At 40.8% G+C, this 27,927-nt stretch overlaps 1 protein-coding gene and 1 pseudogene across 2 annotated transcripts in view; both read right to left on the bottom strand.

Annotated features, from left to right (window-relative positions):
• Positions 1-23,691, bottom strand: part of DNAAF9 (dynein axonemal assembly factor 9) — a 137,918-nt gene extending 114,227 nt beyond the window's left edge. For both annotated transcript variants that reach the window (XM_054724371.1, XM_054724372.1), the window contains exons 1-3: positions 23,533-23,691; positions 5,791-5,870; positions 1,704-1,823 (exon numbers count right to left, since the gene is read on the bottom strand). In XM_054724371.1, the coding sequence (XP_054580346.1) occupies positions 1,704-1,823; positions 5,791-5,870; positions 23,533-23,615 (283 nt within the window). In that variant the 5' untranslated portion in view covers positions 23,616-23,691. The remainder of the gene's footprint in view (positions 1-1,703; positions 1,824-5,790; positions 5,871-23,532) is intronic.
• Positions 23,692-26,685: 2,994 nt separating this feature from the next.
• LOC129150944 (ferritin, heavy subunit-like) lies at positions 26,686-27,201 on the bottom strand (annotated as a pseudogene).
• Between the last annotated feature and the right edge of the window lie 726 nt (positions 27,202-27,927).

Raw genomic sequence — 27,927 nt, 5'->3', positions numbered from 1 at the left:
AATCTGGTGATCTCAGCTTTCTAACTACTTGAATTTAAAAGATAAATTTATTAATTTTGAAGAAAATGCTCATTTCATAAGCACCCATTGTACCAGGTGACAGGGTAGACAAAGGGGAAAAAAAGTGCACACCTTTGAGGGTTTGAACCATTTCCTTAATTTCAGTACTTAGCAATCTTGGTTGCAGTGAAATGTGTGGCCGATATGAGCATCCGTCTTTTTATAATTCTTTAAATGAGCTGCCAAGATGAAGTCTTTCCAAACCAGTAGATGCTGTACAGTGTAAGGAAACTTTTTAAAAAATAAAAATCTGAAACTCTATTTGAATTGAAAAGAATTTAATGGAAGAAATAATTTCAGCTTCTTTCTGCACTTCCGAAAAAGAACAAAACCTTTAATCATTCCACAGGGATAGATACTACTAAAGCATTAGATACTCCTATTCTGTATTTAGATTCTACAGAAGATTTTCACATATAGACCAGGGTTTCCCAACCTGAGCATACTGACAGTTTGGACCAGATCATTCTTTGTTGTGGGGGGCTGCCCTATGCCTTGTAGGATGTTTAGTAGCATCACTGGCCTCTACCCACTCTGCCTAGTTGTGACCATCAAAAATGTCTTCAGCCCTAACCGGTTTGGCTCAGTGGATAGAGCATCGGCCTGAGGACTGAAGGGTCCCAGATTCGATTCTGGTCAAGGGCATGTACCTTGGTTGTGGGCACATCCCCAGTAGGGGGTGTGCAGGAGGCAGCTGATTGATGTTTCTCTCTCATCGATGTTTCTAACTCTCTCTCCCTCTCCCTTCCTCTCTGTAAAAAATCAATAAAATACATATATTTTAAAAAATGTCTTCAAATATTGGCAAATGTCTCGAGGAGGATAAAACTAACCCCAGTTGAGAACCACTGTACCAGATCCTCACAGTAATATTATATCAACATCAGATGTTTGCTTTCATGCGTCCCCCAGCTGCTTCACAAGAGCTTTCTGTCTCTTGTCCAATTTGATTTGTCTATTCCTGTGTCTCCTGACCCGTCTGGCAGACAAGTCATGATGCTAAGTATGTGATATCAGAGATAGCTCCTGGGCATCAGCCCACAGCAGCATCAACACAGGGTGAGTGTCTCAGAGCTGAGGAAAAGGGAATGTAAGCAGAAAGCCTTCATTGTAGTCATGGAAATCGTCATGAATTCAAGTCACACAGGAAACAATTCCCAAAGACAGAGCAGGACAAAGAGCCCTTGTTCCTAAGCTGAAGATCCACATGAAATTTTCCTTGTAGGAGTATCCTGCAGGCTCATCTTTGACTCACAGCTGAAAGTGCTTTCACAGGACAATGCACATAATCTGAACCTCCCACATGTAGAGGCAGTAGGCAATTTAGAGGAAAACTAGTATCTTATCAAGATATAAAGCCAAACACTGATGCTTACTTTTTTTTCTACAGCAGAATTACCCAGTAAACATATTCTTGAAAACTACTGTTGCTAGTCTCTTATCATCCAGCAGGTGACCCGAAGAACATATTCCTTAATATATCAGCAAAGAAGCAATGTTTTTTATGAATAAAAAGGTAAAAATTTATTGGGCTTCCGGCTATTTTAAATTTGATCATGTTTCTATAAAAGACCATGAAAAAGGATCCGAAGAAAAATAATCGCTATTACTCTTTCACACAGAGTTTACCAATATATACTTACCATCTAGAACTTCTTCAGAAAACCCTGTTTTCTCAAAATCACTGGTATTCTGATTGTACAAACCAAACAGAAGATAATTTGCCAGCTCTCTGCAGCCTTCATTGTACCTGCTATCGATTCCTGCAAGGCAAAGAAGACCCTGATCAGACTCTGGGAGCAAATGAGCCCAAATAGTTTGACACTGTTCAGCAAAACCCTGATGAGTAAGTAAAAGGCAATAACCTAGACCAGTTTGTACCAGAAACCAAACTAAGCACCTCTCTGTGAAAGAAGCAGGCTTCGGCATCAAGTACCCTTACTTGGACTCAAGAGACTGTCAAACAGCACAGATTATTGAAACTGTTAATTGCCAAAAAGCAATTCTTGAGGATAGAAAAAATCAGAAAATATAATTTAAGTCCTGTCATGGCTGGTTAAAAATTTTGAAATATTTTCAGTTGGAATAGGAATAGCTGTCAGGAAAATATTACTTCTCAAAAAAACCTTTACCAAAACATGTGGGATCAACTAAAGGAGAATTAAGGTGGTTTGAAAAAACTCAAAGAAGTGACGAGGACAAGTGACTGGAACCACACATATCTAAAATTTCACAAATATTTATTAGGCCTAAGGCACTGTGCTGGATACTAGAGTGTGTGCTGGGCCTACAAATGGCCCTCATAAAGTTTATAGTCCATCGGGTTGGGTCAGAGATAAATAAAAAGGAAATGAAATAACAACTGCCTTCACTACTGCCTTTCAATGCCATAGACACATATACTACCTGGTTCCTGGGTATCTATGAAGGCCCAGAGCTAAGGGATGTATTAAGGGCAGGAGTCAGCTGTCTGTGTGAGACTAAGAAGAAGGAGTTGGGGCAGAAGGAGCTCCAAGAATGAAAATATGGCTGGAGCCTGGAAAAAAGAACTGCCAATGATCATTCAGACCAGTGAAAAGTAATGGTCATTCAGAGCAGAGAGGCCTCGGGACTGCCTATGTCAGAGGACTTCTAATATGGGAGAACTCCTTTCTCAGCTGCGATAAAAGCAGCACAGTGCTGTTCTTTCCCATCCAACAGTTCAGTGAAGGGAGGGGTGAAAAAGAATCAAAAGCAGGAATAGCCTGGCTTACATAACGCCAAAGTTGAAAGGGCTACGAAGTTAAAAATAACCAGTGGATTGAATAGGCCTAGTTGTAGCATATCTTCTTGTAAGGGTTCCAGTTACATAAATTGCCACATAAATTGCTAACATTAAAAGACTGACCATGTAAAATTAAAGCAAAAGAAACTATATGTAAGCACTGTGCTCTAATTGATAAAGTTGTTTCTCATAGGGTATTATGGGCTAACAAATCTGATAATACTACACAGATATACTGGACTTAAATGGATGGTAAATGGTAGGTGCCATGTTTCTCACTGGTGGAATGGAAGTTTATAGATAAGATAGAAGAGGAGGCCATAGCCGGTTTGGCTCCGTGGACAGAGCGTCAGCCTGCAGACATAAGGGTCCTGGGTTCGTTTCTGGTCAAGGGCACACTGGCAATAGGCAGCCGATCAATGATTCTCTCTCATCATTGATGTTTCTATCTCTCTCTCCTCCTCTCCTTTCCTCTCTGAAATAAAAATAAATAAATAAGAGGAGACTAGAATGACCCATATGGTAATGGGTTAGAGCTAAAGACATTAATATAAATTCATATTTAACTTAAATACAGATGATTACATAACATTTACAGATGTGTGTATACAGACCAGTTAATGTACACACATATATTTCCTTACTCTGTCAGCTGAGAGGGCCTAGAAGCAATGATATCCCAGCAGCAATTAATACACTCAGATTGTTTTTTTTAAAAAATATATTTTATTGATTTTTTACAGAGAGGAAGAGAGAGGAATAGAGAGTTAGAAACATCAATAAGAGAGAAACATCGATCAGCTGCCTCTTGCACACCCCCTACTGGGGATGTGCCCGCAACCAAGGTACATGCCCTCGACCGGAATCGAACCTGGGACCCTTGAGTCCGCAGGCCGATGCTCTATCCACTGAGCCAAACCGGTTTCGGCTCAGATTGGTTTTTAATACCATTCTCCAGTAAAAAAAACAGGGCTCCTTAGAGAAACAGCTGATTTTAGGACTGGAACAGGAAATATGCACAATAAGCCTGGAGCATCTAAGAGTGCCAGAAAGTACAAAAGTACTAAACAAACAAACAAACAACTTTGGAGGGAGTGTATCCAAGGGAGGGACACAGACACAGGAGCCAATTGAAAAAGCTCTAAATGGCGGAAGCTGGAACAACCTGAAGTAGGAAGTAGTAGAGGATTATAACTCAAACTATAAACTATCAGTAAGTCCATACTGATACAAATGATTGGATAAATAAATAAATGTGGGAGAAGAGACAAGTCTCCCATGCAGAAGAATTTCAATAATTTATGTAAATACTCCCATCTCAGGTGATGGAGATAACTCCTGGCTCCTTAAGAGTGGGCTAAATGCCAAAACCGGTTTGGCTCAGTGGATAGAGCATCGGCCTGCGGACTCAAGGGTCCTAGGTTCGATTCTGGTCAAGGGCATGTACCTTGGTTTCGGGCACATCCCCAGTAGGGGGTGTGCAAGAGGCAGCTGATCGATGTTTCTCTCTCATCGATGTTTCTAACTCTCTATCCCTCTCTCTTCCTCTCTATAAAAAATCAATAAAATATATTTTTTAAAAAAAGAAAAGAGTGGGCTACATAGTGACGTCCTTCCAAAGAGGACAGTAGGAAAGGAGAGCTAGAGAGAGTATTTCATAGTTCAGAACCTGAAATCACTATCTTAGCCAGGTGATCAAGGCTAATAGAAACAGTGAAAAGTCAAGCTGATAGTATGGATCCTTGATATCATGTGATGAAAATGGCATGTTACTTTACTGGTCTTCCACCCCAAAACTCTTAACCCCATTCTAATAATGAGAAAGATAAGAAAAACCCTATTAGAGAGACATGCTAATTGACTAGCACTCCTGAAAACTGTCAAGGTCATCAACAAGGAAAGTCTGAGAAACTGTTACAGTTCAATAGGAGCTTGAGAAGACATGGCAACTAATTTAACATGGTATCTTGGATGGGATCCTGGAATAGAAAAAGATTCTCTCTCATCACTGATATCTCTCTCTCTCTCTCTCTCTCTCTTTCTCTCTCTCCTCCCTTCCTCTATCCAAAATAAATAAAAACATTAAAAAAAAAAAAAGAATATACAAGTCTCAAGGGATTGAGCAAAAAAGAAAAAAAAAGAAGAGAAAAAACACATTGACAATGGAGTGTGGTGACTGGGTGGGTGGGAGTGGGTGAAGGTGGATAAATGGTGATGAAAAAAAAAAAAAATAAAGGGAAAAAAAATACAAGTTTCCTAACTAATACTTTCACATAAAGTTCTGTCCTGAAGGTTTACTTTTTACCTCCATTTCACACCCAACTTCAAACACATCAATTTCTGCAACATTTTAGTATTCCACATTCAAGTAGTCAATCTGATAGTAAAAAAACTCTAAGATAATATGGTCAAGTGAAAATTTTAAAAATTAGGTTAACAACAATATGCATAAAATGTTCCCATTTGTGTTTAAAAAAAAAAAAGATACAGTTGACAATGTTATCTCTGGGGAGTGGGAGTGGGTATCTGGGATGGTTAGGAAGCTCTGTTCATTATTACTCATGTGTTGTCTTAATTTTAAATTATATGATATGTTTTCATAATAAACATTTTTAAAGAACAAATAAATGCCTAATTTTGCCACTCTGTGGCCCTGAGCAAGTCTGTTTAATCTCCTAGAATCTCAGTTTCCTCTTCTGTAAAAAGAAGGGACAACACTGCTCCCTTGTAAGTTTGCGGTAAGGAGAAATGAGGTAATATGTACAAAATGCCTGCTCTGTGGAAGGTACTCCCTATCTTACTGATATCTCACCCAATCTCATTTAAACAGCAATGGATTTCAGGGGAACGAGAGCAGGGGACACTAACCCATGGCTGATCTCACAATGATACTATTATCAGTATCTTCCTGTGAACAGAAGCCAATTTGCCCCAGCCCTGAGTCCCACCTTATTAAAAGCACTGACCTAGAATGCAGAGGATCCCATCGGGCCGAGACTTGCTGCTCTGGGTCAGGATCCTCTGAACCTGGCGGAGTCGGCTGCAGCTGCAACAGGAACAGAAATCAACTCCCTCAGTACCAGCAAATGAAGGCATGAGGAGGAATGACTGCTAGGGATGGAAACTGGTCCTTGTCTGGTTTTGGTATCAAAACCACAAAATGAATAGGGAAATGTTCCCTTCTCTTCTGTTTTCCAGAATTGATTATGCAGAATTGGTCAGAGGACTAAGTCTGAACTGCTGATTACAAACTGGATGGTCAGTGGCTTTCTGGCTCAATGGAGGATGGAGCTAATGGCCTTGTCATGGTCAATGCTGGACAACACTGGGACTCAGCAGCTTAGCAGAAAGACCTCCAATGACTTATTTCTGAGGATGATTGAAGAGTTTCCACACTGATTTGCCCTAACTGTGGACCTCACCAATCTGTTAAAACCAAACACAAAAGACCAAACAGATAAAAACAAACAAATAAAAAAAACTGGTATAAAGACCTAAACCAAGCTTTGATTCACCATCACAACTCTACCCGTAGAGAGTGTCACCACTGGGTACTTGTTCCCATTTTGGTGCAGATCTATTATTCCTTTGGCCTTAGGAATATCCCTTTCCTCCTAAACAAAGCACAAGGAGAGGCACTCCCAGACATTAATATCACTTCTAAGGACCCATGCTCCCATACCAACCCCTCCTCCTTACCAGCAGTGCTAGAGAGAGGTGCTCAATTTCCTGCTCAAGAATGATCCTTCTACTGGGTCTCTCCGCTCCCCCTCCCAACCCCCCATCACCTCCAGGTTTAGGATCTACCTCCATTATTAATTCCCTAACACTAATATAAATAATTTTTCCCTACAGTCAATATATTTCCAACCCTATCACATCATTATTAACTAAGATTCTCCACAAGCCAACTACACTAACTGTTCTGTCCATGACAACCAGATTGCATCCCCAACCTTCACTGAGTCTGCTCTGGTACACTGCCCTACACTCACCCAAGCAACAATATTTCTAGCCAACAATACTAATTTCCTTCCCGGATTCCTTTTCTCCTCTGGATTCTTTCTGATATTCCCATGGCCCAAGTTATCCACTCCATGATTTAGTGATCATTAGCACTGTCTTCACTCAAGATCTTCACAATCTTCCATGTAATACCAAAACCATGTAAAGACATTACCAAGAAAAGAAAAAAAAAAACACACCCACAACAACCCAACAGACCAATATCTATCATGAATATAGATGTAAAAACCTTAATAAACTACCAGCAAGTAGAACTCAAAAACATACAAAAAGAATTACAGCAGGTCCTCAAATAACACTGTTATAAAATTGATGAGAAAAAAATAAATCAATTCCCAGCCAGGGACACTATGTGTGGAGTTTGCATGTTCTCTCCAAGTCTGTGTGGGTTTTCTCTAGGTACCTACTCTGGTTTCCTTTCACACCCAAAGATGTGCACATGAGGTGAACTGGTGTGTCTAATTTGTCCCAGTCTGAGTGAGTGTAGGTGTGGGTGTGTGCATGAGTGTACCCTGATATGCGAGGGTGTCTTGTCCAGGATTGGTCCCTGCCTTGTGCCCTGAGCTGCCAGGAGAGTTCCCAGCCACCTGCAACCCCTGACTGAAATAAGTGGATTACAAATTAATTACTTTACTTGTTTTTATTAATCTTTCTTAAATATATATATAGCTCGCATTTACTTCAATGTTTAATATTAGAAGTGTTTTGAGCCTTTGTTTGCAAGTTTGGTGGTTTTTGTGACCAGAAATATACCAAAGGAATTTAATTCTTGTTTTTATAAATTAACCTATGGTAAAATTAGTCTTGTAAGTTGCAGTTTCCAAGAACCTATCATTGATGCTAAGTGAGGACTTCCTTTATACACCATGACCAAGAGGGGGCTTATCCCAGGGATGCAGGGCTGGTTCACATGGGTAGATTGAACAATTTAATCCACCATTATGAAAAGCTAAAGAAGAAAAAACAACAACTCACACAACCGTGTTACTGATATAGAAAAATCACTTGACAAAATTTAATACCCATCTATATTATAAAAGGCCTGTGGCCCTCATGCCTTAACGACCAAAGATCAGTGCGGGTGGGCGAGGCTGTGAGCACCCCGAGGAGCACGTGGGTGGGCAGGGCTGTGAGCACAGTGGGGCGCATGCTGGTGGGCGGGGCTGCGTGATTTCGCACGCTGGGCTTCTAGTTTATAACACAAACACTCAGAGAACTAGGAATAGACAAGTTTCCTCAACTTGATAATGTATGTCTACAGAAACCTTCAAAGCAAAGTTTTGGATTACACTTAATGGTGAGACAAGTTTTTCCTCTAAAATGAGAAATAGGAAAAGGATGTCTGCTCTCACCACTCCTATTCAACAGAATACTGGAAGTTCTAGCCAAAGTAATAAGGCAAGAAAATAAAAGGCATACAGATTGAAAATGAAGTAGGAAATATCACTGAATCTACAAAAAATTTCTGGAACTCATAAGTGAGTTCAACAAGTTTGCAAGATCACTTTGTAAAAATCAATTGTATTTCTACATAAAAACAACAAACACATGGAAACCAAAATTAAAAGTACAATATTATTTAAATATAAATCTAACAAAACATGCATAAGACTTATAAACTACATACTACAAAACACTGATAAAGGAAATCAAAGAATATTTATGTAAATGGAGAGACATAATGTGTCCATGGATTGGAAAATTCAACATAATGTAGATGTCCACTCTCTCCAAATTGATATACAGGATTAAAACAACTCATATCAAAATTCCAACAGATTTTTTTGTAGACATAGACAAAATGACTCTAAAACTTAGATGAAAAGGCAAAGGAACTAGAATATCTAAAACAATTTTTTGGGGGAGGGGGAGAGAACAAAGGAGGAGGAATCACTTGACACAATGCCAAGACTTAGACAGCTAAAGTAATCAAGACTGAGTGGCATTGGTTGAGAGATAGACACATAGCTCAATGGAACAATACAGAGTAGCCGTAAATACACCCAGACAAATATAGCCAACTAATTTATGGCAAAGCTTCAAAAGCAATTCAATGAAAGAAGGATAGTCTTCTCAATAAATGGTGTTGGAGCAAATGGATATCCATAGAAAGAAACATGAACCTCAACCTAAACCTTACACTTTACACAAAAATTAACTCAAATTAGATCATACATTTAAATTTTTTAAATGTAAAAGTATAAAATCTTTAGAAAAAAATTTAGGACTCAGGGTTTGATGAAGTTCTTTCTTAGACTAATACCAAAAATATGAACCATAAAAGAAAAATATGATACATAGACTTCATCAAAATTTTAAATGTTGCTTTGTGAAAGACCCTGTTAAGAGAATGAAAAGACAAGCTAAGCCCTAGCTGGTTTGGCTCAGTGGATAGAGCGTCGGACTGCAGACGGAAGGGTCTCAGGTTCGATTACGGTCAGGAGCACATGCCCGGGTTACGGGCTCAGTCCCCAGTTTGGGGTGTGCAGAAGGCAGGCGATCGGTGTTTCTCTCTCTTCATTGATGTTTCTATCTCTCTCTCCCTCACCCATTCCTCTGTGAAATCATAAAAGACAAGCTAAGATTGGGAGAACATATTTGCAAATCACATATCTGACAGTAGAATACATAAATTAAGAACTCTCAAAATTCAACAGTAAAAAATATACAATACAATTAGAAAATGGAAAATAAGCATGAAGGAACATTTCTTCAAAGAGGACACAGAGATGGCACATGAAAACATGTTCACCGTCATTAACCATTAGGGAAATGCAAATTAAAATCAGAATGAGATATTACTACACACCTATTAGAAAAGCTAAAATAAAAATGACAATACCAAAATTCTGGTGACAATTCAGAGAAACTGGATCATTAATATATTTCTGAAAGAAATTAAAATTAAGAAAGATAGCAATAATGGAAATACATATGTGTTCATAATTAGGAAGGCTTAATATTGATAAACTGCCATTCTATGCAAAGAAATCTATAGCAATCTCTATAAAAATCCCAAGGACGTTTTGGCAGAAATAAAACAATCCATCCTAAAATTCATATGAACTCTCAAGGAACCCAGACTAGCCAAAAGAATATTGAAAAAGGACAAAGATGGAGGACACACTTCCTGATTTCAAAAGTTACTACAAAGCTACAGTAATAAAAGCAGCACTGGCCGGTATGGCGTAGTGGGTTGGAGTGTCGCACCTCTCCCTAAAATCAGTAAACATGTCCTTAGGTAAGGATTTTTTTTAAAAAGGCAGTGTGGTACTGGCAATTTTTGACAGGGGTACCAAGACCATTCATTGAAAAAGTACAGTTTTTTCAAAAACTTGTTTTGAGAAAACTGTATATCCACATGCAAAAGAATCAGTTTGAAGCCTTACCTTATACCATATATACAAAATTTAATTTAAAATAGAATAAAGAGTCCTGACCAGTTGGATGAACATTGACCTATTCAATAAATGGTGTCAGAGCAAAAGGTCGCTGGTTCAGGATCAGGGTACATACCTGGGTTGCGGGCTCGATACCCAGTAGGGGCTGTGCAGGAGGCAGCTGATGGATGTTTCTCTCTCACATTGTTTTTTCTCTCTCTCTTTCTCTCTCCCTCTCTCTAAAATCAATAAAAAAACATTTTAAAAAAGAGTAAAGACCTAAATGTAAACCTAAAACCATAAAACTTTTATAAGAAAACATATGAAAAAACCTATGAAAAGCTTCATGACATTGGATTTGGCAATTATTTCTGGCTATGTCACTGAAAGCACAGACAACAAAAGAAAAATATATAAATCAGATTTCACCAAAATTAAAAATTTATGTTCACCAAAGGACACAACAGAATGAAAAGGCAACCCAAAGAATGGGAGAAAATATTTGCAAAATCATTTACTTAATAAGTGGCTAATATTCAGAATATATGAAGAAGTCCTAAAACTCAAGAAAAACAAAAAACCTATTCAAAATTGAATAGACATTTCTCCAAAGAAGATATACAAATGGCCACTAAGCATATGAAAATATGCTCAATAGCACTAATCATTATGGAAATGAAAATCAAAACCTCAAAGAGATACCACTCCCACACAAAGTAAGATGGCTACTATAAGCGCACGCGCACACACACACACACACACACACACACACAAATAAACAAACAAACAAGCATAAAACAACCTCAGAAAATAACCAATATTAGAAAGGATGGAGAGAAATTGGAAACTTTGTGCACCACTGGTAGGAATGTAAAACAGTGCAGCCCCTGTGGAAAAGAGTATGGAGGTTCCTCAAAAAATAAAAAATAGAATTAACATATGATGCAACAATTCCACCCTGGGCATATAGCCAAAAGAATTAAAAGCAAGGACTCATGGATGTTTGTACATCCATGTTCATAGCAGCATTATTCACAACAATCAAAGGATAGAAGCAAGGCAAGTGTCTATCCACAGAAAAATAATAAACTATGGGGTATATGTACAACAGATTATTAAATCTTAAAAAGGACAGAAATTCTGGAACATGCTAAAACATGAATGAACCTTGAGGACATTATAGTAAGTGAAATATGCCAGTCACAAAAGGACGAATATTGTAGGATTCCACTTAATGAGGTTCTTAGAATAGTCAAATTCATAATGACAGAAAGTAGAATGGTGGTTGCCAGGAGCTGGGGGAGCAAAATGAGGAGTTATTCTTTAATAGGTACAGAGTTTCAGTTTTGTGGTAGATGGATAGTGGTGATTACAGCACAATGTGAACGTACTTAATGCCACTAAACTGTACACTTAAAAAGTAGTTAAAATGGCAAATTTTGTTTATTTTATCACATTAAAACATTTTTTAAGTTATAAAAAGTCAATCTCATGCAAAACAAAAATAACAAAGAGGGAAAACTCTTCTAATATACAAGAGATTAAAGAATAATAATACAATGCCACGTATGAAATGTAATATGTTTTTAAAAAAATATGTTTTTATTGATTTCAGAGTGAGGAAGGGAGTGGGAGAAAGAGAAACATCAACGATGAGAAATCATTGATCCGCTGCCTCCTGCACGCCCCCTACTGGGGATTGAGTCCACAAGCCTGGCATGTGCCTTGACTAGAATCAAACCATAACCTTCTGGTTCATAGGTCAATGCTCAACACTGAGCCACACTAGCCGGGCTGTAATATGATTTTTAAAAAATATTTTTTACTGCCAAAACCGGTTTGGCTCAGTGGATAGAGCGTCGGCCTGTGGACTGAAAGGTCCCAGGTTCGATTCCGGTTAAGGGCATGTACCTTGGTTGTGGGCACATCCCCAGTGGGGTGTGTGCAAGAGGCAGCTGATCGATGTTTCTCTCTCATCGATGTTTCTAACTCTCTATCCCTCTCTCTTCCTCTCTGTAAAAAATCAATAAAATATATTTAAAAAAATTTTTTACTGATTTTTTGAGAGAGGAAAAGAGAGTGAGAGTAAGAGAGAAATATTGATCCAGAGACAGAGAAGCATCGATCAGACTGTCAAACCTCAGAGGGAAGATAGGGGAGGATGGGGGTAAAGGGGAGAGATTAACCAAAGGACTTGTATGCATGCATATAAGCCTAACCAATGGACACAGACACCAGGGGGGTGAGGGTATGAGTGGGGGAGTGCAATGGGGGGATAAGGACACATATGTAATACCTTAATCAATAGAGAAAAAAATTAAAGAGAAGAAGAAAGAAGAAAGAAGAAAGAAGAAAGAAGAAAGAAGAAAGAAGAAAGAAGAAGAAGAAAAGAAGAAGAAGAAGAAAAGAAGAAGAAGAAGAAGAAGAAGAAGAAGAAGAAGAAGAAGAAGAAGAAGAAGAAACATTGATGTGAGAGTGAAACATCTATCGGCTGCCTCCTACTTGCCCCCTGCCAGGGATTGATCCCACAACCCAGGCATATGCCCTGACTAGGAATGGAACCAGCAACTTTTTGGTGCACAGGATGATGCCTACCAACTGAGCCACACCAGCCAGGACAAATGTGATATTATTTTTTTTAAAAAGTGAAACATCCATGAGACATCTGGGAAAACTTGAAGGTGGACTAGGTATTTGATGATAGTAAGCAATTACTGTTAACTTTCTTGGGTGAGATGATATTATGGTGAAATAGTAGAACGTGCTTTTTCTTAGCAGCTGCATGAGGGATTACTTAGGAGTGAAGTGATGTCTGCAACTTACCTGAAAAAGGGGTGGGGGGGGGAGAAAATAAAAATAATGCACATATAGCAAAATGTTAAAAAATTGTTGAATCTAAGTGGTAGGTATAACAAGCATTCCTTTTATTATTCTTTTACCTTTTCTGTGCTGTTTGAACATTTTTATAATACAAATCTGTGGCTGGAGATAAGGGGAACATGTGGAGTAACTAAGGGTTTTAGAAGTAGCATAACAGAAACTGCAAGACTATCAAGATTAAAGAACACTTCTTTCCCTGGGAAATGGTTGCCTGTCTCTCCTCACTTTTTCATGCTTTATATAAGATTGACCTTGCAATCATTCTCGACACTAGAAATATTTCATCAAGTTTGTCCTTTGGCCCATTTCCCTACCCATGTGGACAGTAGGCTACCAAGGTTACCAAGAACTCTTTGGTTTTCAAACTTACAAGAAGCCAGTGACAAAAGCATAAGTAGTTCATGTGACCAGGAAACAAACAGCTCCCCCACTACTGCTGTGGAAAGCCAAGACAATACTGAACACAAAAACAAAGGGTTTCTTTTCTACAAGTATCCTGGCCAAATAAAGTAGAAGCATTGGTATCTCTTACTTTCTTGTCAAATGGGTAAAGCTAAATTCAGGTCTCCTTTTCGTTTGTACATTTTCTTGCTCCCCAAATTTAATTTTTAACCAGACATAGTCTATTTGTCACTGAACCATTAAACTTGTTACTTTCTGAAATATTTGCCTATTTAAAAAAAAGACCTGGTGAGTAATAGGAAGAAAACCACATCCATATTCCCAGCACCCAGACTTAATAGCACATTTGTTTTAATCTACAGTAGTGTCGTTTAAAATTATGCATATAAAATATTAATTTGTTATACTTTTTGATGAAAAAAAATTACATATAAAACTAAAGTCTTCATTGTTCCTCACCCCCAGAAGTTACCATTATGAATTTATGTATTCATCCATACCTTTTTAATTATATATTTTCACACATACACCAAACCCACTCAGCAATAGTACTGCCCTCTAGCTCCCAGGTCTACCTGAGCAAAGCTGGCATATCCTGGGAAGACAGCTTCTGGTCACCCATACCTCCTTTAGAATACCTGTAGACTGAGCAGACCCAATAATGCAGTTTATGTTAAATATGCTGCTTGTATACTATACTTTATCTCTAACTTTCCTTGGATTCAGACTAAGAATGTAGACAGGCGACAAGATGAAGAAACCAAAGCTTAAACAGAAGCAGTTTGCTCAAGGTCACAAGGTTGAATAAAGATTAACAGCACGAGAACCTGAGTGACTAGGTACCCTGACTCTGAACCTTTTCTTTCTGATGTATCTCACCTCACTGATTTCCTGACAATAAAATTAGTCACAGATATAATATTTTAAAATTCTAAACAATTGTCTCTGTTCTTCCCATCTTCTGATTTATATGTAACAGTTAATTCACTGCTCATTGCTTTTATAACAGTTACTGTATACACAGCAATGTTTATTTTCTTATTTGTTTTTATTTCATTATCCTGGTTCCCTAGAAATGAAGAAAAAACTTGAAAATTTTATTTTTGCTTGTTTTTCCTCTGTAATTTATGCTAACCTTTTGATTTTCAAAACTCAATAAAAACGAATATATTCTCCTATGCTCTGTGTTTTGAATATTTTACAAAGTGAATTCTCATACCAATCTGATTTATTTTGTCATGGAAAACCACTGTGAACAATTTGGTGTGACTCTCTCACCGTAAAATATTTAGTCAGGTCAGTTTTTTTTGGGGGGGGGTTGTTTTACATAAAAGCATAATCATGATATGCAGCTGTTCTGAAACATGCTCTTTTCACTTACCATTATACCTTAAGATCTTTCCAAGTTAGTACATAGAACCCAACCTCATTTTAAAAAGGATTGCACTGTATTCTTTTGTTTTTATTTACCCAGTCACTAGGATTGAGCATTCAGGAATTGTACTATTTTGCAAAGCAAACAATTCTTCTTAAAATGGGCAACCTTAATACATTCATCTTTGTCACAAGTACAAAAGTTTCTGGAAGGTAGAGACTTAAAAGTAACACTGCCTGGTTAAGAGGTATCTGCATTTTAAATTTTGATAGATCTTACCAAATTGTTTTCTTAAAACACTCACCTAGACTCCTGAGACCAAATCATGATGATGAGTATTTGGGGGTGGATGGATAAGAGGAGGAGTGGGCAGGAATGGAACCAACATTTTTTGTATTTTGTATTGTATGTTTTTTTCAACATGTAACCAATAGTATCGTGTCAATATAGTCAGCCAATGGATCAAAAAACAAACAAACAAATAAATAAACAAACAAAAAACACAAAAACCCCCACTCACCTACAATTTCTCAGAATACCTGTTTCCCCACAATTTTCCAAACCATGTTGTCACTCTTCAACTACTGTTAATTATGTTATATTCTCCCTAATCACTAGGTAGGTTGTCAAATGTTTATTGATCATCTATATTTTTCTATGAATGCATATTCATGTTCTTTGCCCATTTTTATTTGGTCATTTGGTCTTTTTCCCCTGAATAATTTACATATTCGATCATATTTTAAGAGTTGTTTTTTGGCCATATGTTGCAAATATTTTCTTCAAACTTCTCAACTTTGTATGGTATCTTTTTCAGGCAGAAGTTTAAAAGTCTTATATAATTAAATGTTTTAATTTTATTTTTAAGCTTAGAGGTTTTATGTCTTTCTTTTGTGTCTTCCCCACTTAGTACTAGTATTATAAAAGTATAATAATAAAATACCAATATTTCATTAATTACATGTGTATGTGTATTTTAAAAATTTAGCTCTTTGCTCCTCTGGAATTTGCTTTTAACCTTTGTGAAGCAGGAATCTGACTATATTTCCCCTTCAAAATATAATTATTCCAAGACCATATATTGATGACCCTTGTAATCTTCTGATGTGGAATGCCACTTTTAGCATATGTTAAACTGCCATATATAGTTGGATCTTTTTTATCTTTATTTGATCCATTTACCTATACTCACAGAAACAGTACACTTAAAAAATAATCGGAGCTTTAAATGTCATCTCTTGAACTTTCTAGTTTATGGATTATTTTTAGTATCTGCCAAAGTACATTCTCTTATCATTGTTTCAAAGATCCCATGGCTTTTATTGAGCATTTTCTCTTTAAGACGAAGTTTAAAATCAGCTTGTTAAGATGCATAAAAATTCCCATTGATATTTTGTGTTGTGATCATATTGAGTGTGGACAGTACTGAGCTCCCCATCAGGGACATGATGTGTCTTTCCATTCACTCCTCTCTGTTTTATACCCTTCTATCAAGTTTTATATTTTCATTTATAGAGGTCTTATACATTCCTTAATAGGCTGATTCCTATGTATTTTATAGTTGTTGTTCCTATTTTGAACGTCATCCTTAGTCCATTACATTTTCCAAACAACTTGCTAAATTCTCACTTGTTCTAGAGCTGACCAACAAGACATGCAGAAGCCATATTAGGTGGAAGTTTCTGAGGGAGCTCTTGGAAGGGAAGGAACTGACTCAACGGGAAGCTGTTCTTTCTCTTTCCCCTTCTTGCCTGTCAGACATGATATCACAGCTGGAGATCCTACAACCATTTTCTGACTGAGAAGCTATGGAGAATATGGAACCCACGTGCTCAGAATAGCAAAATATATACACAGAAGAGGCCTGGTTCCCTAATGACTTTCTACTAGGACTAGCTGGCCCTCCTCTAGACATCTTTTACAAGAAATAATACACCCCAAAGTTAAGTCAATATTGTTCAGTGTCTTTTACCAGCTGCAAAATGTAGTTCCTAACTGATAGGCCACCTCACCTAAAATAGTTAAAACTTGTGCCCATTTTCAATTCATGCCTAACATATTTCATGAATTGGGGTACACAAGCCATTCTAGAAACTAAATTCAAGAGCTTCAGAAAATACTACCGATCACAACTGGAAAATGCTATCGGCAAGTCTGTTCACTATATTCTAGTATAGCATCTTATTTTCCATTTTCTTCCTTTCTTCAGCGTTCTCTGAGCATTTCCTCAAACAATCTGTTCTTTGTAAAGTCAGTTTCTCAAGTCTTCACTCAGAAAGCATCCACAATTACTTTCCTCCACTTCTTTGACTACTAAAATTGTGCTAAATCTGATCCTGGCCGGTGTAGTTCAGTTGGTTGAAGCACTGTCCTGTACACCAAAAGGTGGCCAGCATCCAAGCAAGTATACTGGCGGTGAAATTTCACATTTTCAGACATACAAGATCGTAGTCTTGCTTTGCATTTTGAGTTTTCTTAAGGCAGGGACCATCTGTATCACATCAATAATGATTACTTCTATAGATCTGTAAACCCAAGAGAACCATGGGCATTGGTAACTGGCCAACAAACATCATCTGAAGAGATAATCTGCCTCTGTGAGGCTTTACTTCTATAGAACATCACTATCGTGAACTACCTTCTCACCAGCTAGCTCACAACTGTGGTTCTTCATTTTTTGAATATCCATGAAATTTAACATAGCCCACAGCTTCACCTGCAATTATTCTCTATTCATTCAATAAATAATTACTGCAAGCAGTGTTGCATAATTGCTAACAATAGCAGTTCATATTTAGTGAGTGCTGACTGTATGCCAGACACTGATCTAAGCACTAGGGCAAGCACTGTGGGAAATGGCAATAAAAAACAGTCCCATCCCAGCCCTGGCCAGTGTGGCTCAGTTTGGTTGAGCATTGTCCCATGTGTGCACGGAAGGGTCACCAGCTCGCTTCCTGGTTAGACATATGCCCAGGTAGTGGATTTGGTCCCCAGTTGGGGTGTATGTGGGAGGCAACCAATCGATGTTTCTTTCTCACATCGATGTTTCTCTATCTCTCCCTCTCTTTTCCTTTCTCTCTTAAAAACAAAAGAAAACAAAAAACACCATATTTTTTTTAAAGTTCCATCCCTGCCTTAGCTGGTTTAGCTTGGTGGATAAAGCGTCGGCCTGCAGACTGAAGGGTCCCAGGTTCGATTCTGGTCAAGGGCACATGCCTGGGTTGTGGGCACGATCCCCCATAAGGGGTGTGCAGGAGGCAGCCAATCAATGATTCTCTCGCATCAATGATGTTTGTATCTCTCTCTCCCTCTCCCTTCCTCTCTGAAATCAATAAAAATATATTAAAAAATAAATAAATAAAAGTCCCATCCCTTTGATAATTCCCAGTGGTAACAAAGATGGTCCTTGCTTATGAGTCCCTTAACAAGGAAGAAATCCAACTTGTACATGGAATAAAGAAGCCCCTGCACAAGAACCCCCCTTAATCAGATTGTTTTGCTAGATAGGGCACATCTCCAATGGCTTCTTAATAAAGGTTGTACGGGAGGTCAAACTTTGAGAGCTTGTATGTGTGAAATGTCTGTATCCTTCCCTCACACCTGCCTGAGAGTTTGGCTAGATCCAGAATTCTGGGTGGGAATCTATTTTCCTTCAGAAGGCACTGCTTTTTCCATTATCTTCTAGTTTCCAACCCTACAATTCCTGACCCTATCTATCTATATGATTTGCAGATATTCTTTTGTCTTTATAGTGCTCAAAAATTTTCATGATGATGTGCCTTGGCATGGCTATTTTTAAGTTAATTGTACTGAATTCTTGGAGAGTCCTTTGAATTTGGAAACTTATGTCCTTCAGTTTTGAGAAATTTTATTTCATTTTGCATGATTTCTTCATGCCATCAAACAATAACCACCCATTATTCCTCCTTGTTACAGAATCTACAAACCTCTGGGTTATTCTGTCCTCCACATTCCCTGAAGATTTTAGATTCTGGATCATGGTCTCTTTTGCTATTACTACTTCCTCCTTAATTCATGATATTCTCAATATGCACAGATGCTCCTTCCACTACCTTTATCCCTGTTCCTTTACTCCTATCTTCTAATGATGTCCTCTATCCTACCTCAGCTACTCCCTCCCACTGTCTCCACAGAAGCTCAATACAGATGAATGAAAAGCATATACCCATACTAACTGGGTATCACCTTAAATTATGACAACAAACACCAAGTGTGTACATTTTTGGTGTTGCCTGGCAATCCTAATAAGGCAATATTTCCTTATTCAACTAATTTTTCTCCACTCTGCTGGATGAATGCTATACCTTCTTTCTCCTCAAACATTCAACACCCCCCGTTTTCATTTTTAGCTAACAGACTTCCTTCTTATTTAGCTAAAAACACAGAAGTAATCAGAAGAGAACTTCCACTTTCTTCCACTACCAAGCTACCACTGCACCAGCACTTGTGTCCATATAATTGCCACAGATGAACTGTCCATGCACTACTTTAGCCTGAGGTCAACATATCCATGTATGTCCTAGATCTCATTCTCTCTCACCTATTCAAGGACCTCACTTCTGCAATTGTCCCTTCTCTCTTTAATCATCAGTTTGCCTCTCTGTACTCCATCATTCCCATCAACTTACAAGCATGCTATAAATTAAAATGTTTGCCTACCTAAAAACAAAAAGGACTCTAACACTCATGCCCGTCCAGCCATAGCCCTATTACTCTGCTTTCCCTTACAACAATCCTTGAAACAAAATCACTATTACTATCTATACTGACTGTCATCAATTTCTCTCCTATTTTCTCTTGAACTCACTGCATAAAAACTGTTCTTGTCCAAGTCACCACTGACCTCCACATTTCCAAATCTAACAGTCTATTCTTAGTCCTCATCAGTATTTATCACTTGGCTTTCCACTGTCCCAGAATCTTCTCCTATCTCGGAGGCAGAAAATCATTTTCCCTCACAAGTTGGAAGATACTGCTACACTTGTCTTTTCTACACGGGATAGCCCAAGGCTTGGATGTTGGTCCTCTTCTCTATCTACATTTACTCTCTGCATCTCTATCTAGTCTCAGAGCTTTTTTGTTGTTGTTGTTATTTATTATTATTATTATTTTTTTTTAGAGAGAAAGAGGAAGGGAAAGAGAAACATCAATTGTTGTTCCACTTATTTATGCATTCATTGATCGCTTCTTGTATGTTCGCTGACCAGAGATTGAACCAGCAGCTTTGATGTATTGGGATGACATTCTAACCAACTGAGCTACCTGGCCAGGGCCTAGTCTCACAGATTTAAAATAAAAATTTGGGAGTCATCAGCATATGGGTGGTATCTCCAGTCCCAATCTCTCTCTTAAATGCCAGACTTATATATCCAACTGCCTACCCAATATCACCACTTGGATATTAATTAGGAAACTCAAAATGAACAAGGCCAAAATTGAACTCTATTTTCTCCACAAACCTGCTCTTATTCCAGTATTCCCAAATTAATAAATGGCAACTCATTCTTCCAACATCGAGCCCTAAATCAACTGTGCCCTCTTACACTATTGTTCCTTCAGCCCTACTTCTTCCTCAGTACTCATTTATCTCCACCCTGTATTACAATTTTCATTGTTTTGCCTCTTTCCACTTACAAAGGAGATCTTTAAGGGTAGGGGCCTGCCTTATTTGCTTGAATCCAGAACTAGACCTAGCACAGTGTATGTTGGATTATTTGTATAAAGTGGCAGTGAAATGAAACAAATCTTGAGCAGGATCAGATCACTCTGCAGAAAAAGATTTTGAAGCAGGAAAGCATATTTTATACTGGTTCCTTAGTATAAGTCAAGTACAGAGATAGGTACTTAGTAACAACTCCAAAAGCTTCTTACTCACTCTATATTTCAAACATCAGTCTCCTGAAAGCTTGCTCTGGGTCCCAGACTGATGGACTAGCCACCACCTAAAGTACCAACAATCACCAAAGGTAAGACCGTGGTAAATTACACACCAGAAGGTATAGCATCATTCCTGTGCACATTTCACTGACCTAAAGCAGTCGTCGGCAAACTCATTAGTCAACGGAGCCAAATATCAACAGTACAACGATTGAAATTTCTTTTGAGAGCCCAATTTTTTAAACTTAAACTTCTTCTAATGCCACTTCTTCAAAATAGACTGGCCCAGGCCGTGGTATTTTGTGGAAAAGCCACACTCAAGGAGCCAAAGAGCCGCATGTGGCTTCCAAGCCGCGGTTTTCCGACCACTGACCTAAAGGAACTCACAAGGCCATACCCAAACCCAACTTCAAGGGGGCAAGCAAGTACAATAGTTACCACATGTCCACATGGACAGCACTAATGACTACCACATCCTTTAAAAAAAGCTTCTAGTTCTAAGCAAAAGATTTTAACACCTGATTTCTATTCCTTATCTGCGAAAATAAACACCACCACTAAACCACACACTTGCAAAATACTATCTATGGGTCTTTAGGAATGTAACTTCACCAGTTAGGCCTGCCCCTGTCATCACTCAGGAGTCAGAGTTAAGTAAAGAAGATAGGTATAGGTGACAGGAAAGTGCTGAGCCCAAATGTACTAGAAACGTTCAATGTCAAAAGTCAGGGAAAGGGTTGAAAGGGTAAGAAAACCATGTTCAGTTCTGCAGAGGTGGAGAAAGGAGGGGAACCTTCACCAAATTTCTTTTATCAAAGGTATAAAACAGCCAGGTCTTGGGGTTCCTTGCACTACTCCTTGTCCGGAGACCAACAATTTTCTCTCAAACTACTCAGTAGAAGATTCCGAGTTTGATTAGTAAAGTTAACCAACATTTATCTTTTTAGCATGAAAACACTACTTTAAAAATAGCTGCACACTGCCATGTTTTTAGAAACAGGGAAGGCAGCATTATTTTAGAGATGGATTTCACCGGGAAGCTCTTTTTTCCCCCCCGAGAGGCTCAAAAACTCAAAGATTCCTACGCTTAAGATGATGGGACGAACCCCAAGTCTACAGAGAGCCTGGCTTTAACAGATGGCTGTTCCAAGTTCTAAAGTGCCGTTTCATTCTGTGTAAAATTCAAATACTTTCTAACAGTGAAACTGTCTGCCAGAAATGTTAGGACCTTAGGGTGGACTGGAGATGGTTATCACAAAGCAGCTAAACACTTGGAACTGTCAAGTCCACAAGGAATTCCATTGAAGGGCAGAGTAGAAGTTCAAACAATCTCACCTGCCAAATTAAAAGCAAACAAGGACTTGCAAATGCAACCATGGGAATCTAGCCTCCCCTCCCCACTTATTCATTCAACAAACACGCATTAGTTGCAGGGAAGGAATGCCAGGAGGTAAGAGAGGAACACGATTCTAAGATTTAGTTCTTGCTCTCCATTAATTTGGTTTATTTAAAAAAAAACAACACACAAAACAGATCGGTGAGCAAACCGTTAAAAATACGATGCCGTAATCACCATAACAAGGATATAGAAAAAGCAGTTCTAACATCGACGTTCAAAATCTCCTTTCAAGGGAACAATACCATATTTGCTTTGCTAAGTGGCTAAAACAGAGAAAAAGCAAACCAAAAAGCCCCTCTTCTGGTTTAATGGCAGTTTTGCAGTGCGCCAAAGCCCATTTCTTTCTCTCACCCTCCCTCCCTCCCTCCCTCCCTCTCCATGGTCTCTGCCACAACCCCTCCATCATTCCAACCTTCGCATTCCGCAGGCGGTCCCAGGCCAGCTCCATCACAAACAATGCCCAGACTATCAAGGTCACAAGGAGCCCAAAGGCACACGGAGCAGAAAGCGAGAACAGATTTTCCTTTCTCCAAAGGGTGCGGGACCCTCCCTAATATCACCCTCCTCCCCAAAGCGAGGCACTCCGCAGTTCGGTCTCTAGGCTCAGGGGCCTGGGGCCCACCGCTTTCGGGGTTCCTGAGCCTCTTTTTCCCATCCATCCAGCTAGTTTCCCCTCCTGCGCCCCTGATGACCTCCAACTCCCCCCAACCTGAGCTCCCCATTGTGGAGCGAGGGGGCGTCGCGAAGAGGCTGGGGCAGGGGGAGGTGAGGAGATGCGCCATAGGGACGACGCTGTCAGTGTTTGTGTGCCTGTAGGGGGTGGGGAGGGAGGTCCTCTGTATTTAAGGAAGCCTATGTCAACGGGGAAAGCACTAGAGGAGACTTCCGATTTGGGGGCATTATACATTAAGCCGTTTCTAGGGAAACCCATTTGGGGTTTCTATACAGGGGAGTTATTGTGTGTGTGTGTGTGTGTGTGTGTGTGTGTGTGTGTGTTTGGGGGAGGGGGGTCTCTCTAGCGGTTTCTGAGGGCAATAATCTATGGGGCAGGCAAGTGACCCATCCATAGAGAAGGCACTATGGGGATTCTCCACAGAAAAATCCTGCTGGGGGAAACGTTCTATAGGGTAAGATGTCCACGCCGGGGGTCCTTCACCAGGGAGCCGTTGTGGGAGGCTCTACACAGGACACGGTTCCTGGGGAAACGTTCCTCAGAGAGCCGTTTAAGGAAAAACCATCCGCGTGTGGAAGCCATGCCCGGCCACACCCCGAGCTTTGAGGCGTCGTCGGACCCCAACAACCCGCAATCCCCTGCCGGGCCGCCCTCTGCAGCCTCGGTCCCGCGTACCTGACGGAGGGCGACCCGCGGCCGAAGCCCCCGGGAGACCACGCGCGGGGCAACCCCAGCCGGTGCGGGGGGTACACGTCCATGGCGGCAGGCGGCAGGCGGCGGCAGCGGAGGAGAACCCAGCCGCTGCGAGGGTCGTACAGGCCCGCCGGGCGGCTCCAGGCCCTCTGCAGCCGGGCGGGGCGGCGGGGCGTGCCGGGTGGGCGGGGGGCGCGGCACGCGGGGGCACGTCGGGGGCGGGGGCGGAGTCGGACGCTGGCTGGGAGCTGCGTTGGGGGCGTGGCGACTGGCGGGGCGCGGCGTGGGCGGAAGGGCGCAGGACGGGCGCTGGGGCGCAGTGCCGCGCGCTCCTTAAACTGCGCCCGGTCCGTGCGGGTCGCTGCGGTCGCCGGTACTCGGGGCGAGGGCTACCACGCTGCCGCGTCTTCAGGCTCCGCACTGTAGAGTGGGACTCTGCGGCGCCTGCAGCCACGCACACGGGCGCGCCCGGGGGTGGAGCCTCGCTGCGCCCCGCCCCGCCCCGTTGAGCGGGCTTCGGCTTCCCTCAAAGCTTTCCTCTGCAGCAGCGGGATCCCGGGACAGCACCGGGAGCTGGGCGCCTTCTTCATGGCCTGCTCGATTCCCGCTGCTGATCAATTGCACACCCTCCCTTCGAACACCTAGCCGACCTCCGGTTAGTAGGGGGCCCAGCTCTGCGCTGGGTATGGGCGTCAGAGGCGGCTAAGGTCACAAAGGATCGCGACCTTTTTCTGTGCAGATCTTGGCTTGACGCCTTTCCGACTGCAGAGCCATAATCAAGAAACCTAATCCCACCGAGTCTAGGTCTTTTTGTGTGTAAAACAGGGGAAATACCTCATTGACACCGTGGCCAGGAGTCCTGTATCTGCAGGACGAAATGATTTTGTCCTGCGTCATGTGTTGACTTTGTCAGGATACCTTAAATATCCTATATTAATATTTTTGCAGTCAGTTACAAAAATATTAGAAATGTTTTTCCACCAAGGTAATTGGCGCTTAAATCACGTAAATGGAATTCCAGCTGAAATTCCTACCTCTGCAAGTGAAAGATCTGGGCAATCCCTATGGTGTCTCCAGCAGGTTTAACTGAAGGCGGACCAAAAGAAGGGACTAGAAATTAGAAGTACTTATTTTTCTTATTCATGGAAGGAAAAAACTTTTGGCTCAAGTTCAAGAACAAGATATTTAGAGATAACTTCACATCAGTATACAGACACTGAGAATCAACCAATCAACGACAGCCCCACTTCAGTGGCTCTGCTTCTGAACGTCAGCCAGTCAACAGCTTCTGCAAGTTAGTAAATCAATTACGGGCCCCAAGCTTCTGAAAGTTAGCCAATCATCGACAGCTCCACGCTTCCACACACCAGCCAATCCACAAGTGCCTCACTCCAGGGACCAAGCTTCTGAAAGTTAGCGGGTCCTCACAGTGACCTTACAACAGTGACCACACTAACCGAGCGTCAAGTCTGTTCATTGCTGGATTCTCCCGATTCTGAACCCGCCAATTCCTGAACGCTAGGCTTCCCCAAACCCATAAGATCACTTCTGGTTTTGTTTAGGGAGACTGTGCCTTACAAGTACAGCTTTCTTTTGCTGACCCACGAGAAATTAATCTTTTTTTTTTTCCTTCTTATAATCAGACTAGAGGCCTGGTGCACAAAATTCGTGCACGGGGGGCAGTGGGGAGGGTGTCCCTCAGCCTGGCCTGCACCCTCTCCAATCTGGGACCCCTCGTGGGATAACCAGCAATTGGACATCCCTCTCACAATTCAGAACTGCTGGCTCCTAACCGCTCGCCTGCCTGCCTGATTGCCCCTAACTGCTTCTGCCTACCAGCCTGATTGTCCCTAACTGCTCCCCTGCTGGCTTGATTGCCCCTAACCACCTCTGCCTCGGCCCGCACCTGGTACCCAGGATTCCCTCCTCCAGCCGACCACAGGCACCTGGGATCCGGGCTTCCCTCCCTCTGGTCAGCCATAGGTGCCCAGGCTGGCTGCAGCCTCAGGGGATGGTGGGCAGGTGGCTTCGCCTGTGCTGCAGCTGCAAGTGCTGGCGCCCAGGACCGCAGGGTGGGCGGCTTCTCCATCTACCAGGCTGTAGCCAGCTGCAGGTGCTGGCGCCTGGACCGCAGGTGGGTGGCTTCTCCATCTTCCCTTGGATGCAGTGGGGGCGACTTCTCAGACTCCCACAGGCCTCTGTGGGGGCCTCTGGGGGACAGTGGGGCAGGCCCGGAGAGGAGATGGTGGGCCCACCTCCCAAGGAAGCTGCACGGCTCCTGTAGAAGCAGCATGGCTCCCGTGGAAGCAGCGTGGCTCCTGGCGGCGTGCTGCGGTTCCCGGCCTACTGCGCGTGATATCGCACGATGGGCCACTAGTACATTATAATTTGACCTCTGTATATATTACATCATGCTCTCACACCATCGTGGTTTTGGTTTGCATTTCTGATAGCTAGTGCTGTTGAGCATATTTTCATGTACTTTTTATTGTATATCCTTTTAGAGAAATATCTGTTCAGAACTATTGCCCATTTTTTATGGGGTTGTCTTTTTATTAAGTTGTAATAGTTCTTTATATATTCTAGGTATAAGTCCCTTGTCAGATACATGCTTTGCAAAATTTTCTTCCATTCTGAAAGTTGTCTTTTCACATTCTTGATTCCTGTGTCCTTTGAAGCACAGCATTTTTCTTTTTCTTTTTTTTCTTTTTGTTAATCCTCACCTGAGGATATTTTTCCATTGATCTTTAGAGAGTGGAAGGGAGAAGGAGAGACAGAGAGAGAAATATTGGTGTGAGAGAGACACGATGATTGGTTGCCTCCCACTCCACCCTGGCCTGGGGATCAAGCCTATAACTCAAGTACTTTCGGCCCTTGATCAGAATTGAACCTGAAATCCTTCAATCCGAGGGCCGACGCTCTATCCACTGAGCCAAACCAGCTAGGGCAGCACAGCATTTTAAATCTATTTTTTACTTATCTTTTTTTTTTAATTATTATTTAAGATTTATTTGTATACACACCAATGAAGGAAAGCAGTCTTCTGACAAATTGAGAAAATTAAGATTCTTAAGGAGCTGATTTTGGGACCTGCTACAGTGGGAAAACTTGATTTGTTGCTTTCAGATGTTAGGTCTATTTACCTAACACTTCAGCAGGCTTTTTCAATGGGTCTTCCTCCTCCTGGGCCTGATTTTCTAATTCCTTATGATACAAGCTGGTGTTGCAGGTAATTTGTGTTGTTCTTCTGTTCATCCAGGTACATTTCCATGAAGCAGAAGATATTAGAGTCATTGTTGGCAGAAGCTATGGTCTTCAGGTGTAACAGGAGCTTGGTTAACTTGTTCTCCAACTCCAGGGCAGACTCTAGAGCTTGCATGCCAGTCCCCCAGTTATCTATCTCTCAGGCCTTTTAATCACCGGAAGGCAGATTTTACTCTCATATCCTCATAGATATCTTAGGAATTGCTGTCCATGTTCCCTCTTCACCTCAGCTTGGTTTTCAAATAATGTGACAAAATGAGATTCTTCTGGGTCTTCAATACAATAACAGACCATAGAAAAATAAGCATCACTGATGTGCAACTCATAGCATGCCATGTGATTAATAGCAACCCTATACTCTTCAGAGAGGGGGTGCTTGGCTGCCATCTCAGCTTTAGAGAACACCAGGCATAAACAGTGCTCTATTTTTCTTTTTAAAAAATATTTTTTTATTGATTTCAGAGAGGGAGAGGGAGAGAAAAATCAGTGATGAGAGAGAATCATTGATTGGCTGCCTCCTGCATACCCCCTGCCCACAACTCATGTGCCCTGACTGGGAATTGAACCCATGACCTCCTGGTTCCTAGGTCAACACTCAACCACTGAGCCAAGCTGGTCAGGCTATTTTTTCTTTAGTTGCTTGCCCTTTTACTGTCTTATTTAAGAAACCATTGCCTAATCCAAGGTCTTGAGGATTTACCCCTACGTTTTCTTCTAAGAGTATAATATTTTTGGCTCTTACATTTAGGTATTTGATCCATTTTCACTTAAATTTTATGTTGGGTATAGGTGAGAGTCCAACCTCACTCTTTTGTATGTGGCTATCCAGTTGTCTGAGCACCACTTCTTGAATAGACTATCTTTTCCCATTTAATTGCCTTAGCAACCTTGTTGAAAATTGTTACCTCTTTTTTGTTTGAAACCCAAAATGCCAAAATGTAAGTGTGAATTTCATGATGAATTTTCTGAACAGTGGACATTTATTAAATGAGAAAAAGTCCCTTTGAAACTCTTTGTGCAGTATGCAAGTGTTCATTCAATATTGAATATGATAGAAAGTCAGATACAAACCAGCATTTATTAACAGCTAAGAATAAAATGTGTGATTTCTTG

This window comes from Eptesicus fuscus, chromosome 12, assembly GCF_027574615.1.
Source record: "Eptesicus fuscus isolate TK198812 chromosome 12, DD_ASM_mEF_20220401, whole genome shotgun sequence".
Classification (NCBI taxonomy): domain Eukaryota; kingdom Metazoa; phylum Chordata; class Mammalia; order Chiroptera; family Vespertilionidae; genus Eptesicus; species Eptesicus fuscus.
Note: the sequence above shows the minus strand (reverse complement) of the source record. Positions and strands in the feature narration are given on the sequence as shown.